Source organism: Hemiscyllium ocellatum, chromosome 5 (assembly GCF_020745735.1).
Source record: "Hemiscyllium ocellatum isolate sHemOce1 chromosome 5, sHemOce1.pat.X.cur, whole genome shotgun sequence".
NCBI lineage: Eukaryota > Metazoa > Chordata > Chondrichthyes > Orectolobiformes > Hemiscylliidae > Hemiscyllium > Hemiscyllium ocellatum.
In genome coordinates, this window is record NC_083405.1 from 53,905,799 (window position 1) to 53,926,123 (window position 20,325).

Below are 20,325 nucleotides of genomic sequence, written 5' to 3' on the forward strand. Positions count from 1 at the left end.
CATATTGTGCAATATATCAGCACCATTCACAACTTCTCAAACACTGCATCCGGGCAATGTGACAAGTGTGCCACACAAGTCTCAGGCAATGACCACTAAAATCAAGGGACAACCCAACCATCTCCCATTCTAACATTCAAATTACATTACCATTGAGTAATTCGTACAAATATCATGGGGTCATTATTCACCAGAACAAAAACTGGATGAGCTATAGAAATGCTGAGACTACAAACAGGTTGGAAGCAAGGAGTTTATGATAAGTAACTCACCTGCTGATTCCCAAAACATGTCCACATCGAAGGTACAACTCAAAAGTGTGACGGAATACTGTCCACTTGCCTAAATGCCTGCAGCTTCAGCAACATTCAAGAAGTTGGACAGCATCCAGAACATAACAGCCCGCTTAGATGGCACCATATGCCATTCATTCCCATGAGTAAGATACAAAGACATTTTATTTTTAATACAGATAATTAGATTGGAGAAATAGAAGTTTTTTAAAATTAATTGCACATTTCTACTTTCAACATATGCCACCTCTTCCAACTTTTATATGAAACATTAAACCAAGGTTCTGTTTTAGCACTCAGATGGATGTAACAAATCACCTGGTTCTCTTTATAGAGAAAGTTACATTGCTGATAGGTAGGAGTCAGGAAGGCAGTAATGGTCACCCTCATTGCCACTCAACTACTTGTTTAGTCAAGAATCTAGCCCGTGTATTTTCAGCATTTATGAATCTGTCACCAAAATGTCTAATACCATATTATTTATTAATTTTACTGGATACATTTTAACATTTTTAAATTTAATTTTCAATATTATGAACAGTGGAAAGTGTATGTTGATTGTTATGCATTAGGATAAACATACCTATGAAATTTTATAGGAGGTATTATGTCAATTACCCTATGGAGAAAAGTCCTATTTTGTTCATTTGTCCAATATAGGAAATGGTACTGGCAGAATAATTCCAAATCTCAGCACATTTTGCAAAATGTTTCCCAATTTCCTCCTGAAATAGCTAGTGCACTTAAAAAAAGTTTTATTAAAACTATCCCCCTAGTCACTGACTCCCAAACCCTGAAAATAGCTTTCCACCCCCCCCCCCAACTGATTCCCCTTAATCTAATTGAAGTTTTCGATAACCATTTATCTTTAACTCACCTCCTAATTCCCCAAAGCCTATTTACCATCTGCAAGGCGTGTGAAGGAATAGTCGCCACTTACCTGGACAAGTGCAGCTCCAACACCATTCAAGAAGTTTGACACTAAATATCCTACTTGATTAGTACCATATCTACAAACATCCACTCACTCCACCATTGATATTCAGTACACACTATCTACAAGATGTATTGCAGAAATTTGCCGAAGATCCTTAGCACATTCTGAAACCCACAACCACTTCCATCTAGAAGAGTAGCAAATACATGGGAATAACACCACCTGCAAATTCCCCTTCAAGCCACTCACCATCCTGATTTGAAAATATATCACTGTTCCTTCACTGTCGTTGGGTCAAAATCATGGAATTCCCTCCTCAAGGGAATTGTGGATCTACTTACAGCACACTGAACACTATTTCAAGAAGGCAGCTCACCACCACCCCTTCTCAAGGCCAACAAATGCATCCAGCTAGCGATGCCTACGTCCTACAAACAAATACAGAAAAAAGTTTCCAGGGAAGATTACCATGCCGGTCTAATCTTTCCTTGTAATTTAAATCTTTTGGGAATCCAGTTATCATTCTGGTCAATTTCTGCTATGCCTCAAGACAGAGAAGGATAAGCACCCAGAACTGAAAACAGTACTCCAAATATGGACTAACCAGAGTTTCCTTGGCTGCACAATGTCTTCTACAGAAGAAGTGTTAGCTGACAGGGTGCTCAATGCATTAATGATGATTCAAAGGAGATGGGTTATGCTCCAGGTAGCCAGAAGGTAATAGGTGCTGCAAGGTCAGGTTATGTAGATTCATAATGTCTGTACAACATCCTACCACAATTTGTTTCCAGATTTTGAGCTTAAGTTACACTATTCAGTTACATAAGAACAGAACTATAGGAATTGCTAAAACATGAAAAAATGCACTCCATCCAGTTAGTCATGCATTACAGTGGAGTTGCTGACAAACTCATAGCAATGAATCTATGACAGCTCCTCGAGAAATAGCTTTAAGGGATATACATCCTTAAATAAAACTAGAATAGAAATATCATAAGGAAGTTTCTCTTGCTTTTAAATATTGTTGCACTGTGAAACAAAATTTTAAAAATGCATCTAGTTAAGATTTTTTTAAAAAGTCTTCTTAATAAGCAATGCTGCAAACATTTTTAAAAAAAGAATCTTTGGTGAACCATTACCTTCCTCTTCAAATTTTAACCAAAAAGGATATAATGCAGAGTGTACCATAATGACTTCAGCTGTGGGTCATCATCGCCTGCCAATAAATGATTTCGCCATACTTGCTCTGTGTCAAGTCCATATCTCGATAATGCCCGTTGCCTCATTTTTGTAGCAACATCTTTCTCTCCAGAACTAGCTTCTCCTTCTTCACTGCAGTTATACAAGTGTCTTCCACAAGCCCACATGAGAGAAGTAGTTGGACTCCAAGCCAGTGATATTCGCTCAAAGACAGTGAAATCTGTCATCAATCTGTTAGGTGTCACTACAACCATACGGTTTTGATTTGTTGGATGCCAAGCAAAGGAGGCAATGTAGTTTTCACATGGTTGTACACTTCTTTCTATTATGGTAGGTTCCGTTTCATCCCCAATAGGTGTTGGAGTGTGCTGCATATCATACAGGCGAATTATATTACTATCTCTTGTTAATGTAGCTAACAAACCAGTTCTAGTTGGACACCATGCCACTTTTGTTAGTGGTTTTGGTTGCTCAGTCAGTGTCAGTACTGGCTTTTCAAACTTCCTTAAGTCCCAAATTGCCACTTGACCTTCAAAGAAAGATGCTACACGGTCATGGAAGTGAGGATCAACAGTTACACCCTGAACAGCTTTTGTATTGACAAAAATTTTTTGGCTGGTGTTTCTCAAGTCAAAAATTGCAAGATTGCGGTGCATGCCTGCCAGCAGGAGCTTTTGGTCTCTTGGGAGCCAGCAAAGAGACAGGCTTGCATCATTTTGTCCCAGCTCATACAAAGGCTTTGTTACAACAAGGCCAGCATCAGTATCACCAGCAGAAAGACGAACCTTCTCTGCTGGGACAGCTATCTCTGGTGTATATTTGCTGCTGATATCCCAGATGAGTACGGAGAAATCTGCTCTGTGTTTGTCCAGTCCAGCAGCAAGCCAATTACTGTCTACAGGGTTCCAAGCTAACGTGTTACACTGACGGGCATGCTTAGGAACAAATTCCTTTCCTATCAAATCTCTGCATTTAGAATTGCGATCTTGACCAAGGCTAGTAAGGACAACCCGTCCATTGGCTTGACCAACAGCAAGTAAACACTCTGGGTCATATTTAGGATACCAAGCAACACATTTCATATAGGGAGTGTCAGAGTTAATTGCCAGCAATGTGGCTGTGGTATCCTCTGAGAGTCTCAAAGAACCAGCTTTAGCTTCAAAATTTCCTACTGATTCAGTACGATAGAGGCAAAGTTCAGAATCACAAACAACAAATCGGTCTACATGGTGAGGAGCCCATAGGATGTCCGGCTTTGACCCACTCATATTCTTCTACCAAATGGCATGAGGGTTCTCTCCAAACGTTCTACTATTACATCAGTTGATCAGCTTGAATAACAAGAGGCAAATGTACAAGCCTCAGTTTGCAACATCATGAATCTGAGGAAAGAAAAATAATTATCATTTTGTAATAAACCAAAGCTATTAAGTTCTTCTTAGCTATAGATTAAGAACTTCACCCATTAGTACAGAGACAAACATTTTTGCAATATTCAATTACAATTCTGGAGCTACAATAGTGCATATTTTAAAGGTGCTGTAGCTTTCAAAAGGTTAAAGGCTTGTACGTGACTCAAGTTCAAGTAACATTTTTAGACCTTAATGTACCCTTTTATCCCAGAAGAAAAATAATTTCTTCCACATCTCGGGAACTACCTTGGGAGAAGAATCAAAGTGATTAACTAAAGTAATTGAATAACTGTCACAATTTATGATAAGTACATGATGCCTACCACAGGAAAGCACTGAGCAGTCTTGTTAATTACCTTCAAGTGATCACCTTGCTCCAATGTTTGCCAATTCACTAGGCCCACAAGCACAATAGCACTACTACAGGCTCTGTGCTATCTGGATGTGAGGCCTGTACACATCCCAGCCCAAATACCAAAAGCTACTCATAGACCCCTGCCATTTTTACTGCAACCACTTTCATCTTTTGCAGGTCAACAAGGTCATGTCCATAAGGAGCACATCATGGACAGTACAAGAGAACATATGACACCCATCCCAAGCAGAACCACTAAGAATCATAACACAAGTCCTGAAGGAATCAGATCCATGAAATCATGTATGTGCCTCAAGACTCACGAACTGTCAAAACCTTCAAAACACACCTCCTTCTCTTTGTACATCCTTCACAAGATCAGATTTTTAACAGCTTGACTTGATATACTTCATATTGAACAACATCTGTGCCAACCAATTGATCTGGGCCACATGCTCCCAATTTGGCAGGTTTGTGAATACCTGAAAAATGCAGCGAACAGGAGCCTTGTCCACATTCAAATTAATGAGGAGGAGAAATCCTGACCCTAATCCCATTTCCTTCACCAGATGAGCAGAATCAGCAGAACAAACCCCAAAACAATTCAACCTGTAGCAGGAGGTTGTTAAAATGTATGTACATGCATTCCATCAACAGCAAAGCAGAAACAGCTCCATCCACACCAAGTAGTGGTGGCACCAACACCATAGAACCTGCTATGATACAGCATGCCTGAAAAAAACGTGAAGACATTCCATAACAGCATAAGATAAAGGAAAAAAAAAATTAGACAATTCAGCAAAATGCGTCCGTTTTGTCATTCAATCATGATTAATCCTGCCTTCTCCCCATAACCCTGAGTCTTCTTCCTGATCAAGACTGTCTTAAATATACATGGTGACTTTGCCACCACAGCAATCTGTGGCAACGATTTCCATCCCATAACTCTGAGGCTGTGCTATTAGTTCCTTCTCTCTACTACTAATGCAAATCCTCCATCTTTAGCCTCCCTATATTCTGTAAGTGTCAATGAGATCCTACTTGTCTTCCTAATAAACTCTGGAGACAGTGAGGTCTGCAGATGCTGGAGAGCAGAGTCAAGAGTGTGTTGCTGGAAAAGTACAGCAGGTAAGGTAGCATCCAAAGGGCAGAAAATCAACATTTTGGGCCAGAGCCCTTCATCAGGAATGAGGCTAGGAACCTTGGGGATGGAGAAATAAATGGGAGGGAGGTGCAGCTAGGGAGAAGGCAGCTGAGAGTGCAATAGGTGGATAGAGGTGGAGGTAAAGATGATAGATCCGAGAGGAGGGTGGAGCGAATAGGCGGGAAAGAAGATTGACAGGTGGGACAGGTCATGAGGGCGGTGCTGAGCTGGAAGGTTGGAACTGGGGTAAGAAGTGGGGAGGGGAAATGAGGAAACTGGTGAAGTCCACATTGATGCCTGGGGTCGAAGGGGCAGGAAAATCGATGTTTCGGGCCGGAGCCCTTCATCAGGAATGAGGCTATGAGCCTCGGATGGAGAGATAAATGGGAGGCCGGGCGCGGCTGGGAAGGTAGTTGAGAGTGTAATAGGGGGACGGAGGTGGCAGTAAAGGTCAGAGAGGAGGGTGGAACGGTTAGTTGGGAAGGAAGATTGACAAGTGGGACAGTTCATGAGGACGGTGTGAGCTGGAAGGTTGGAATGGGGTACAGGTGGGGGGGGGGGGGGAAATGAGGAAACTGGTAAAGTCCACATTGATGCTCTAAGGTTAAAGGGTCCTGAGGTGGAAGATAAGGCGTACTTACTTCCAGGCGTCAGGTGGTGAGGGAGCGATGGTGAAGGAGGCCCAGGACCTGCATGTCCTCGGCAGAGTGGGAGGGGCAATTGAAATGTTTGGCCACGGGCCACTGGGGTTGATTGGTGCGGGTGTCGCAGAAATGTTCTCTTAAAGCGCTGTGCGAGAAGGCATCCAGTCTCCCCAACACAGGAGAGACCGCATCGGGAGCAACGGATACAAGAAATGATGTGTGGAAGAGCAGGTGAAACTTTGATGGATGTGGAAGGCTGCTTTGGGGTCTTGGACAGAGATAAGTGGCGGAGGTATGGGGGCAGATTTTGCAATTCCTGCGGTGGCAGGGGAGGGTGGCGAGGACCTGACCAGGTAGTCACGAAAGGGATGGTCTTTGAGGAAAGCGGATGGGGTGGGGGGGGTTGGAATATATCCCTGGTGGTGGGGTCCGCTTATGGGTGGCAGAAATGTCGGTGGATGATGCAGCTTATGCGGAGGTTAGTGGGGTGGCACTCCCCCCTCACAACCCGACTTAAACAACCACTTCCTCTTTCAGGCACAATGGTACTGAATCTCTCACATGGTCTGCAGGAAGTCCTGCTGGTTCTTACTTAGAACTTCTGAACCACAAAAACGTTTCAGCATCTTTTATGCCAAAAGGGTTGAGCGTTTTGAAACTTCAATGTCATTATGCAAGGAGGACTGAAAGCCATTTTCAATCTTCAAGAACTAAACAGAAGTAACAAGTTTGAATCAATAATTGGTCCAATTGCCCCATGGATAACTCAACTAATAAATAATGAGAACCATGGGCAATTGAAAGACATAACACCAAACATGTTTACTGATTTCATATTTCCCATAATAAAAATTTAAAAAAACAGAACGTGTCAAAGGGGTTTAGAGACAATAAATTATTTTTTAAAGTGTGGTCACTATTGGGGAAAGAGAAACACAATGCCCTAGTAACATTAGGACTACAACAGGCACATTTAACAGATCAGTCTGCCCTTTTTCATGAATACCAGCTATTACCTCTAGATGAGCTGACCTACATAAATGATTTGGATAAGAATATAGGAAGCATGGTTCATAAACTTGCAGATGATACTAAAATTGGTGCTGTAGTGGACAGTATAGAGGGCCATAACGGAAACTTGAACAGATGGGCAATAGTACTGGAGGGGTACCGTCAGTATGCTTCTGGCAGGTAGCATGTGCAAACTCTTAAGGAAAGGTATCATCACCCAAGCAGAAGGGGGAAAGAGAGGAAATTCAAAGTTGGCAACCTATTCATAACGTAGATTATAAAATTATGTTTAGGAATGTCAGGTCTGTTTTGGGATGGGTAATTCACCCCAACCAAACTTGTACTGTGCTGGGCAGGATGACCTCAGAGAGCCTCACAGTCCTAGGGATACGAATGCCTACAAGCATGACAGAGGGGTGGCACTGGATTCGCAAGGACACCAGATATAAGTCTGGGCCCAAAGCTTTCCTCACTGATGGCCACCTTCGTATGAGGCTGCATACGAAGACCACTCCTAGACCATAAGACCTATGAGTGAAAGCAAGGCCATTAACCCATTAAGTCCACTCTGCCATTTAATCATGGCTGATGGGCATTTCAATTCCACTTCCCACACTCTACCCATAGTCCTTAATTCCTTGCGAGTTCAAAAATTTATCAATCTCTGCCTTGAAGACACCCAACATTCCGGCCTCCACTGCACTCCGTGGCAATGAATTCCACAGGCCTACCATTCTCTGACTCAAGAAATATCTCCTAATTTCTGTTCTAAATTGACCCCCTCTAATCTTAAGGCTGCGCCCAAAGGTCCGGGTGTCCCCGCATAACGGAAACAACTTCCCAGCGTCCACCCTTTCTAAGCCATGCATTATCTTTGGAAGTTTCTAACTGACGTCCCCTCAACCTTCTAAACTCTAATGAATACAATCCCAGGATCCACAGTTGACCATCTTATGTTAGGCCTACTATTCCAAAGACCATCCATGTGAATCTCCGCTGGACAAGCTCCAGTGGCAGTATGCCCTTCCTGAGGTGTGAAGCCCAAAATTGGACACAGTATTCTAAATGGGGCCTAACTAGAGCTATAAAGTCTCAGAAGCACGTCAATGCTTTTATATATGCTTTGAGATAAATGACAACATTACATTTGCTTTCTTAATCACGGACTCAACCTGCAAATCAACCTTTAGAGAATCCTAGACTAGCACCCCCAGATCCCTTTGTACTTTGGCTTTATGAATTTTCTCACTGTGTAAAATAAAAGTCCATGCCTGTATTCTTTTTTCCAAAGTATAAGACCTCACACTTGCTCACATTGAATTCCAACAAACATTTCCTGGACCACTCTCCTAAACTGTCTAAATCTTTCTGCAGCCTCCCCATCTCCTCAGCACTACCTGCCTGTCCGCCTAACTTCATATCATTGACAAACTTTGCCAGTATGCCCCCAGTCCCTTCATCCAGATCATTAATTTATAAAGTGAACAGCTGCAGCCCCAACACTGAACTCTGCAGAACCCCACTCGTCACCAGCTGCATTCCAAAGAAGAACCTTTTATCCCAACTCTCTGCCTTCTGTCAGATAGCCAATCCATGCCAGTAGCTCACCTCAAACACCACGGGCCCTCACCTTACTCAGCAGCCTCCCATAAGGCACCTATCAAAGGTCTTTTGGAAGCCTAGGTAGATAACATCCACTGGGTTTCCCTGGTTTAACCTACTTGTTTCAAAGAATTCTAACAGGTTTGAATTCTAACCCTTGAGATGCAAGCACCAAGTATCAATATATACTGGGGTTCTACCTGTCCCTTGTGTGACAAAGGATGGGCCTGACCATTCTGTACCAGCTGTCTCTCATAGGTGAAATTTGCAGAGGAAACATCTTTGACCACATGTCCAGACAGTGGTCAGCATGTAACATCCTCGAGATTTTGCAGGAAAAGGAGTGGGCTCATCCTGTCACGTAAGCCCAGACTCACTACACTTCCACATGCTTGCTGCTCTTGAAGTAGCTGCAGGTGCAAGATGAGGGAACAAATTGACTGTCACACACCTCCTTCTGAAATGTGGCTTTGCAAAAAAAAGGTCTGGACAGAGATGCAGGATTTTTTTTAAATCAAGGTTCGTCCTGAGCACTCCATGACACAGAGCTTCATGCTCTACAGGCAATACCCCAGGGCGAACACAGAGACAAATGAACATTGACCATACCTGGAAGACACAGTCAACGTAACTCAGTGAAAGACACTGTTTGGTTTGCCCAAGGAGTTTTGCAGACTGGAACATTCCAAGGTCCAGTATTACATGCTGGGGGACATGCTAAAGCTTAGGTCAGCTGCCACCAAGGTGCAGTGAGGAAACTCCACGACCTAAAGGTAGATCACCATCCAAGGTATTGCTGCAAATTAAAACAGGGGCCAGTTAAGATGACAGACCCCTTTATTGGCAGGAGGTAAAAATGTTACTTTCAACTGCACTGTAGCTCTCCGGGATGTAAAATTCCAATGTATCATTTGATTCTTTTTCCTCATTGGAAAATTATGCAAAACAGAATGTAAGCCTGTTTGTGCTTGTAGACTTTTTTTGTTAAAATGAATAAAGTATATTTTTTTGCAAATAAAAAAAACTACCCTGCTGTGCTGTGATGTTCGAGGAGTTTCCAGCACTCTACTGTGATCTGAAATGAAACCAGAGTTTCCTGTTGGGTTCTGGTCATTTGTCAGGAGTAAAGAGGGGACTGAGAGAGACACTCCACCCTGCCCACACTCCACCCTGCCCACACATCATCATCATCATTCATGTTACACTCGGATAGATTTCCAGGAACGGGGACATAGGCCTAAAGCCCAATATCCGGTGCCATGCTTCAACCTGAGCACTTAGCCGCCCCTCGTTTACACCACGACCAACAGAGTTCCCATCGGGCCGCACTCAGACCGGCTCCCACCACCTCCCTGACCGAGCGCCCAGCCACATGCCGAAACCCCGACACTCACCCAACGGCTCCCCGGCACCTGGGTCATTAACTCCTGCCTGCCCCATCAACGCATGCGCGGCCCTTCCTCAAGGGGCGCCGTGTTTATTCACGTGATCCCTGACGTCAGCGAGCCTGTGGGACCCGGAAGGCGCGTGGCTGTAACCCAGCCTTGGGTTATGGTGCAAGAGGGCGAATTGTGGACATTTGCTTATCACGTTACATGAAAGCAAAATTAGGAATTACCATTGAATATGTGACTCGCGACCTATCTCGATAGATTTCCTAGATGCTAAAAATACAATGTACCGCAGATGTGTGAAATAATAAACTTTCTTTAATATGTATTATTGTATTATGCTGCAAAAATTCACATGTACAAATCTCACCAGTATTACACGTGTGAAAACGCATAATGACTCCACCTTCAGTCTATTAACCCCTATAAATGAATGAATTTATTGTCACGTGTATTTTACAGTGAGGAAAAACAGTAAAATACAATTACAACGCTTTCCACTGTAGACATGATCCATCGCCATGACAAATAGATTAAGAACAAAGAAAAGATACACCTTCAAGAGAGTCCACCAGTTCATCATCCCTATGCTCCCATTCCTCCTCCATTGCCTCACCACTCTCGATATAGGACCCAACCAGCATTGAAGTTGCTACTTTCCAGGCTTCATCTTTTGCCATTGGGTCTATTCTCTTCCCCACTGCCTCACCAGACCCACCAATGTCAGAGTTGTGTCTTTTGCCGCTAAACCCACCTCATCAATGTTGCCGTGATGCCCTTCTGCCACCATTTCACTGCCACTAGCACCAGAACCAACCAAAGATGAAGTTACAAATCCTCAGGCACCCATCTTTTGCTGGTGGTGTACCTCTCCAACAAGACGTCTTCCAATGTAGCAGCCATCAATTCCGATGCCAGGTCCCAAGCTCTCCCCAGAAAAGTAAGGGCTCACTCAAGTGTTATGGGCCAGACCAAACCCCCTCAAAATATATTAAGAAGATAGGCTGAACCTTAACTTTTTCTTATTTTAAAGGTAAGTGTAAGACATTGTGTTCCAGATACAATTTGATAGGTGAAACTGCTCAACTTTAAGCAAATCACACTTTATTTTTACACTCTAGTTGAAATACAGACAAAATAAAAATAAAAAAGAATTAGCCTAACTAACTTATCAAAATGCTTAAGAAAATAATAGATATTAGCTATTACTAATTAACTGTTCCAATGTAGTAACATTCCATTAAAATATCTTTGGGAAAGGCAAATTCAGTAAAATAGATTATCTCTTTGCAATTCCCGCAGCAGGAAGAGAACCCCAGCTTTTAGCTGTTACAGAGAGGAGAACATGAGCTTCCACATCTAACATGGTTTTTTACAGCGTGCACATTGTAATTTTATCATGATTTAGGAGAAGGCCCTTGTCATCCCTATACTCCAAATCTTCACAATATCTGAAACACAAGAGATTACAATGATTAGGGAAGATGTTTCCATTGCTAGAAGAGACTAGGACCTGAGGGAACAGCCTTGGAGTGAAGGGAAATGGAGATAAGGTGAAACTTTTTCAGTGGAACTCATTGCCACAGAAGGCTATGGAGGCCAGGTCATTGAGTATATTTAAGATAGAGATAGATGGGTTCTTAATTATCAAGGGGATCAAGAGTTAAAGGGAGAAAGGAGAGAATGGGGTTGAGAAACTTATTAGCCATGATTGAATGGTGGAGCAGACACAATGGGCAAAATGGCCTTATTTCTGTTCCTATGTCTTACAGTCTTATGTTTTTATTTAAACAAATGGGACTGGAATCACGTTATAACCAATATAGATCAGGAAAGTTCACCTTCTACAAATATAAATTCTTCTATCACATTATAGCCAAATCACGTTGAAGAAATGCACATTACAGCAAAACCAACTGTATGCAGAACTCCATCAAATTCATTCCAACACCTTAAGTAGAACTTCAGAATTCTAAATGGCTTGTATTTGTTTTTTGTGAGCTAATTCTCCGTTAGCTGAAGAGGGTTAATAAGTATGCCAAATTGTGCATGATACATCACTAAACAGGATAGCGCTGTCACACTTGTAATAATCTTGAAAAAAAGCCACAAACTTATGTTACGATCTGGTTAGCAACTAGTGACATTTTTCGAAGTTGACAAAGTGTGGGATCCCAGTTATTATCTAAACAGAATAAAATCATATGTTTTGGTAGTTCTGGACAAACCAGAATGATTGTTACGATACAAAGTTAGAACAAAGTTATAAATCACACAGCACCAGGTTATAGGCCAACAGGTTTATTTGGAAGCACTGCTCCTTCATCAGGTGGTTGTGAACAGTTAGAACAGTAATACTGTTATGACACAGAGATAAACAGTCAAATTAAATGAGACTCCCTACCTCTGTATTTGCAACATAGTAAAATTAAAACCTTCAAATACCATAAAACTCGACCCCAATAGTTCCTAAACAGATCTTTTAAATAACCATGTCATTATTATTTGAAAATAACAATGCCAGACATCATGTTTTTGATCAAGAGTGTGGTGCTGGAAAAGCTCAGCAGGTCAGGCAGCATCCGAAGAGCAGGAGAATCAACATTTCAGGCATAAGCCCTTCATTGGGAATGAGGGCTTCTCCCTGAAACTTTGATTCTCCTGCTCCATGGGTGCTGCCTGACTTGCTGTGCTTTTCCAGCGCCACACTCTCGCCTCGGAGTCCTCATTTTCACCATGTTTATGGTGTAAATAAAAGTTTCAACAATTTGTTAATAATATGGTAGCTTTCGAAGAGCAAAATGGAACCAAAAGATAATCTAATTAAGGTGCATGATTTAAGCATGAACTTCTTTGATTCTACCCCCCTTCCCCCCTCAATTCTCACATAAAAACAGACAGTTAAGGGATATATGAGAAGGGAAAAGTAACGAGATGTAACTGGCCAGTTCACTTCAGCAGACTCCATGATCTGTAACATCATTTCATATGAGATTACATCTTTCAATAAGTTGGTGATGACAGGACAACCAGGGAGCAATCAAACCTCTGTCCTGTAGTTTTTGCAGGCACAATCCTTCTGATGCAAAAACAGTCCAAAAATCAGTTCAAGCCATGGAGAGCCCTGTTACCCAGATTCAACCTTTGACCTCACCTACTAGTTTCCAGGATCTAACCACAAAAGAGGCAGTGCTCAGCCCAACAGCTATGTAAACACCCTTTTTAGCCTCCAGTTTCTGTTCTTAGGTACGTTATGATCCAAGCTGATGGCAAAACGAGACAAGTCAGATCTAAGAGTGAATCTTGGCTTGGTAAGTTTTATTTCTTTAGACATTGAGCATATTCACATGTGGCTACCAAAGTTCTTTTAATAGAAGATCAGAAGTTTGTCACACAAAAAGAACTGAACCACAGACACACACATGCACATAGATAAGGAGAAAATGAGGACTGCAAATGTTGAAGATCAGAATTGAGAGTGTGGTGCTGGAAAAGCACGGCCGAGGAGGAAGAGAATTGACGTCATTCTGCTGCTCCTCAGCTGCTGCCTGACCAGCTGTGCTTTTCCAGCACCACACTCTGGACACATATATAAGACAATTTGCAAAGATTTTATCACAATTAGCAAAAATCAAAAATCAACTCCTTTTCCGCAATATCCTTTACTGTCATTTAATCCCAGTGAAGCATCACTCCTTAGTTCATTAATTTTCTTACCCAAATTATTATTTCCCGTCCTTCTCCTTGGATTCTGAAGCAACTTATTTTCCATTCTATTGGCCTGTGACATCTTTGCAGCTCTGCAAAGTCAATACTTCTTTATAATTCTCACAACCTGGGGGTGGGGGGGGCAGGGTCCCTACTAACTAAATTTTCCCACTTTGGCAATTTCAGCAAATAAAAGAAAAAAACTGCCTCGCTTCTTGGATGATTTCTCCTCTTCTGAACTGAATCTACTTGTGGTCCCGACCATCTGTATCTGTCTCATAAAACTCTCAACTTTGTAAATATGCAGCTAATTAACTTTGCAAGTGACGTCATTTAAGTTAAATCACGTGCTTGCCTGGAAAACCTGTCTATATTTCACTGCTCAAAATGACTTCCTGACTTTTGTCAAAAAGCTCACTGTTACTTCCCGTTCAGTACCATTTTCCCAAATAATAACAACACAATATGTTACAAACCTACATTACATGACTGACCAGCAGACCAAAAGTAACAATCTTCTAATCCAGTGCCTGCAGTTAACTGACTAAAATTAATTGTTCAGTAAATTTGAACTATTGATTGGCCTTTTGAAATCCTTGAGACAAGTTCCACCCTTGTTGCTATGCAGGATTAAGAGCAATCGACATTCCCTGTACATTACAATTCTCCAGCTAAGTTCTCCACAGATGCCACCCAAAACATAGACAGAATAAATGGATTTAAAAAGGGATATCATTGCACGCAATAGGCACATCTCATGATTTCTAGATCTTTGGCATATCTTCCTCCTATCTCTTTAAATATACCGAACTGCCCACTCAAGATATTGTCAGGGGCTCCAAATCCAACCAAAATTTTGTCAGTTTCTTCAGCAAAAAGGACAATTTGCCTAAATTTTTTAAAAGATTTGTTATATGGGTCTAGGTCGCTCGCCCACTTTGATCATGCTAGTGCGGCCAAGGCACACTTGTGGGCATCAGTACACCTTGCCCAACAGCTGCTGCACTAATATTTGATCCTTTCTATGTCGAAGTTAGACATTTTAGCCCAAGAATTCTGTACCTTTGGTTATATTGTTCCTTGTGGTAGAGGGGTAAGCTGTCTGGATCCAGAACATTTTCCCTTAGGCATGCAGAAATGGTGCAGTATGTTGTAACCAAAATAATTTGAGAGCCAATCCAACCACCTCCAAAACCTGGCATGCCGTAGTTTGAGCATGTTGATGATAATGAATTAAAAAGTATGTAATGCATTGATTCTGAATTGATTTGTGCAACATAAAAAGTGTATCCTCAAATTCGAAAAGTAGATTTGAGTTTAATTATTGTGTTGATATGAGTTTTGCTTTTCAACTTATTTCAAAAACAGTTAGCATATGAATGTTTTAGTTGGGTTTTGACAGAAAACTTAAAGTTTTACGTGTCAGAGAGAAATAAAATCTTTAAAATACTTGCCACACTGACTTAGTGAGTACATACAATATTTTAACCCACATGTTTCACAGCAAAACACCTCCCCAGAATAGAGACAAATCTGACTCATTAAAAGCAAACCACAAGTGCATAGATATAAAACTCTTTCATTTAATATTCATCTATCTCACTTTCAGTTTAAACAGTTTGTTACTGATAGAAAACAAGTATTTTGACATTTTAAAATGCACAGTAATTTCCTGATTTATTTGTACTTTCAACACCTGGTGTCATCCATGGGGAGATAACTGAGGCTTACTCAGTACCTTCCTAAGGATTGGGGTTTATTAAGCTAGCAATGATAACCACTGGCCTCCAATTAGCTCCGGGGTGCTTGTATAGTTCAATTTCACACTGGCAGTACATATGTAATGGTCTGAAAGAACAAGAGTAGGTTGACCGATTTATCAGAGAGATTATTCACCAGTGTTATCCTCAAGATTTCAGACAATCTTTCATTAATGTCATTGAGCTTCAGCCCTTAGTATTACAAGGGTTTTATTTTGAGGGATGAGGGTTATATCTTTGAGAATCACCAAACTGTACAATAGTTTAACCTTGGGCTAGTTACTAAGTGAGAAAATCTGTAGTATAGAAGAATGAGAAAACAATTGTTGCTTTTAGACTTAGAATAAAATTAACATTAGAAACTGCACTCTGACCTGAATCTGTTATCATTTACAAGCTGATAGCTAGCATACTTTAAATTACGTTAACAGTATCTAAACTGCACTTGCTGGTATGATTTATATGTCAAACCTCTCATATGACACTGACCACACTAAAAGCTATGGCTTGGCTCTGAGACCATTTCTAAGGCTGACCCTTTTTTTGGAGTTGGTGCAATAGTACAAGGATGGAGGCCAGGTTATGTACGAACATTCTATAATAATTCACCAGCCCAAGGAAAGACCTAATCTCTGGTACAGACATGGAAGCTGGGGCACCTTTGATTGCCCTCGCTTTATCTTTCAATGGGTGTGACCCAGTCTTTGTCGAGAGTGGGGTGCTGGAAAAGTACAGCAGGTCAGGCAGCATCCAAGGAGCAGGAGAATTGATGTTTTAGGCAAGAGCCCTTCATCAGGAAACTCAGTCTTGTTGACTCTGTAGCTGAAGTAGGTCATTTGGGGTGCTTGGAAGACTTAATTTTCCCTTCTTAGGCATCCACCTGGGAGAAACATCTCAGAACTATGTTCAAGTTCACCAAAGGCTACTTTTTGGTCTTCCTTATTATTAGCACATTGTCTAGGTAAATGGTGACCTGGGGTTCTACATTATCTGCTGTAAAATGGTAAAGGCTAATGATACCCCAAATGGCTATTTCACGTATTGGTACAAACCCTTTTGGGGATTAATTGTAGCATATTTCTGGGAATCCTAATCTAACTGCAATTGAAAGTATGCACAGCTCATATCTACCTTCGTCAAGCACAGCCACTCTGCCAGCCTTGCGTATAAATCCTCTTTGTTAGGGTTGGGCATTTATGCAGTTGCAAAAAGCAGTTTGCCATTTGTTTAGCATTCCCATAAAGGCGACTAACCTGTTGGGCTTCAAAATCGGTACGACAAGCCATTATCCAGCGTTGACCACTCCACAGCTTGAGCCGGTTTGATGAATCCTTCGCAATCCAGCCTTCTGATTTCTGCCTTTACTTTTATCTGTAAGGGAAATGGCACTGGTCAGGCCTTGCAGAATCGTGGAATTGCTTCCTGGTCAACATGCAAGTTAGCCTTGGCTCCTTTGATGGTCCCTAGATCTTGCTGAAAGACTTTGGGTATTTAATTAGGCATTCCTTTTTCTGGCAAAAAATGTTGAGTCAATCTCGGTGAATCTCTCTCAATTAATTGCACCCCATTAAACTAGCGCTGAAGCCTTTTACTATGATCATTGGAGCTGAACCAACTGTTTCTTATAAAATACCAGAACCAAAGTTGTATCCTTCATCTGTAATGGTTTTCTGGTATAGGTTCTCGGTCTAGCCAAGGTCTTGTGCAAACTTAAGGTATAGAGTTAAGTGTGAATTTTGTTAAAGACTGGATCTACAATTACTGAAACGACCACACAGGTTTCAATCTCCTTTAGAACCAGGTGACCATTTAGCCAGACATTACTTTGGTTGGTTCTGGTTTGGATGTTGCTGAGCAATTTAACTGTTCCAAACCAAATGTAGGTGGACTTTCCAGGGTAAGCAGTACCATGGATACCAACCTATGAGTTACTTTGCTCAATTTAGGTTTAATAGAATTGCTTTGCTGTCTTGAATCCACATTGCCGACCTGGTTCCTGAAGAAGATTTTAACCATTTGGCTGAAGCTTGGCTTTGTTTTGCTTTGAGATACCATAGTGTCCCTCTGTTGAGGGTATGTCCTGAGCATAGCTATGCAATTGCCTTCATTCTTCTGGTGATCTCCAAGCTCAGTCAGATTGGTGATGGTGTCCACTTCCATTCGGAATGCCCTGCAACACAGATGCTCCACTTGCCGCATTTTCCAATAGTAAGGCCAGTTGTAGTACTTGTTTAAAGTCCAGTTGTGCTTCAGCAAGTAGGCACTTTTGCATAGTTACATCATTAATCCTGCATGCCAACTGATCTCTCAGCATCTTATTAAGGCTTAAGCCAAAGTCACATGCCTCTGCCAGTCATTTTAACCCTGCCAAAAATCCTGATACAGATTACCCTGGTTCTTGAATTGCCGAGTAAAAATGGTAGTGTCTCAAGGCTTAGGGTCATAATATTCCTTAACTATATCTTTTGAAAGGTTTTAGCATCTGGTCCCTCAGGGAAGGTTAGGCTCCTAATAACCAAAAGAGCTGCAGGTCCACAGCTGTCAGGAGAATTACTTATTGTTTTTAATCTCCTCCAATGTTGTTTGCCTGGGAAAAAAATATTTCCGCATACTGGGTCCAGTTTTCAATGGCAACGAGTCAAGCTTCTCAAATAATGGCATGATGCTAGAAAGGCCACCCCTATTCAAAGACAATTATTGCGAGGAAGTTTCTTCAGGAATGTACTTTTCTCTCATCAACACTGAAAGAGGCCAGTATCCCATTACCGATGTCACCCTTTATTTACACACGGAAAATCCTTGACACTGGTCCAGTTCCCTCAGAGCAAGCTCCCAGAATGTGGAAAAGTCTGATGTTCCTCTTTTTATCTGTCAGCCAGAGCTCCCTGAGTGGAGCAGATTAACAGCCCCAATCAGTGAACTCATATTCTATGAAGTCCATCTGCCTCACCTCATTATAATCACTACAGGCTGCTTTGTGCTGGATGGTTTGAGCTCCGAAGGTGATATTAGAACTCCACCTATCAGGCAAATGGGAACCATCCTGACTTGTACTTTGTAGTTGGTGGACAAGCTCTGGGCAGTCAGGAGGTGAGTTTCCAGTTTCTGACTTGCTCTTGTAGTGACAGTATTTATGTGGTTAGTTTCTGGTCATGGTAACCCGCAGAATGTTGATAGTGTGAATTCAACAATGGTAATGCCATTGTCTGCTGAAGGGTAATGATTGGATTTCCTCTTGTTAGAGATGGCCTTTACCTGGTAGTTACGAGGTGCAAATGTGACTTCTACTCCGAATCCCATTTGGACATAGCCTATTTCACTATCTGACAAGTTGCAAATGCCTTTGACCATTGTGCAATCATCAGTAAACATCCCCATTAATGACCTTATGAAGGAGCAAAAGTCAATGATGAAGTACATAAATATGGTTGGGCCGAGGACACAAGTAGAAAACACTTGAAGTAATGTCCTTTGGCTAAGCTAATTGATGGCCAACAACCATAATCATCTCTTTTTCCACTAGATATGATCACAACTAGTGGAGAGTCTTCCCCAATTCCCATCGACTCCAGTTTTGTGACAGCCATTTGATGCAACATTCAGTCTAAAATGCCAAGTGCAGTCACCAACACTTATCCCTGGTGTTCATTTCTTTTCGGAGAAAGTGAGGTCCGCAGATGCTGGAGTATCAGAGCTGAAAATGTGTTGCTGGAAAAGCACAGCAGGTTAGGCAGCATCCAAGGAACAGGAAATTCGACGTTTCGGGCATAAGCCCTTCATCAGGAATGAGGAAAGTGTGTCCAGCAGGCTAAGATAAAAGATAGGGAGGAGGGACTTGGGGGAGGGGCGATGGAGATGTAATAGGTGGAAGGAGGTCAAGGTGAGGGTGACAGGCCGGAGTGGGGTGGGGGCGGAGAGATCAGAAAGAAGATTGCAGGTTAGGAAGGCGGTGCTGAGTTCGAGGGATTCGACTGAGACAAGGTGCGGGGAGGGGAAATGAGGAAACTGGAGAAATCTGAGTTCATCCCTTGTGGTTGGAGGGTTCCCAGGCAGGGACCCCACCTCCCACCACCAAACCATCATCTCCCAGACCATCCATAACCTCATCACCTCAGGGGATCTCCCATCCACCGCCTCTAACCTCATAGACCCACAACCCCGCACCGCCCGCTTCTACATCCTGCCCAAAATCCACAAACCTGACTGCCCCGGCCGACCCATTGTCTCAGCCTGCTCCTGCCCCACCGAACTCATCTCTGCATACCTCAACACAGTCCTGTCCCCCTTAGTCCAAGAACTCCCCACCTACGTTCGGGACATCACCCACGCCCTCCACCTCCTCCATGATTTTCGCTTCTCCGGTCCCCAACGCCTTATCTTCAAGATGGACATCCAGTCCCTGTACACTTCCATCCCCCATCACGAAGGACTCAAAGTCCTCCACTTCTTCCTTTCCCGCCGTACCAACCAGTACCCTTCCACTGACACCCTCCTTCGACTGACTGAGCTGGTCCTCACCCTGAACAACTTCTCTTTCCAATCCTCCCACTTCCTCCAAACCAAAGGAGTTGCCATGGGCACCCGCATGGGCCCCAGCTATGCCTGCCTTTTCGTAGGATATGTGGAACAGTCCATCTTCCGCAACTACACTTGCACCACCCCCCCCACCTTTTCCTCCGCTACATCGATGACTGTATCGGCGTTGCCTCGTGCTCCCACGAGGAGGTTGAACAGTTCATCCACTTTACCAACACCTTCCACCCCGACCTCAAATTCACCTGGACCATCTCAGACTCCTCCCTCCCCTTCCTAGACCTTTCCATTTCTATCTTGGCGACCGAATCAACACGGACATCTACTATAAACCG

At 42.4% G+C, this 20,325-nt stretch overlaps 1 protein-coding gene across 1 annotated transcript in view; it reads right to left on the bottom strand.

The window, feature by feature from the left end:
- mios (missing oocyte, meiosis regulator, homolog (Drosophila)) overlaps positions 1–10,065 on the bottom strand; it is a 56,918-nt gene extending 46,853 nt beyond the window's left edge. The window contains exons 1-2 of the mRNA XM_060824753.1: positions 9,993–10,065; positions 2,402–3,812 (exon numbers count right to left, since the gene is read on the bottom strand). Coding sequence (XP_060680736.1) covers positions 2,402–3,698 — 1,297 coding nt within the window. The 5' untranslated portion in view covers positions 3,699–3,812; positions 9,993–10,065. The remainder of the gene's footprint in view (positions 1–2,401; positions 3,813–9,992) is intronic.
- Between the last annotated feature and the right edge of the window lie 10,260 nt (positions 10,066–20,325).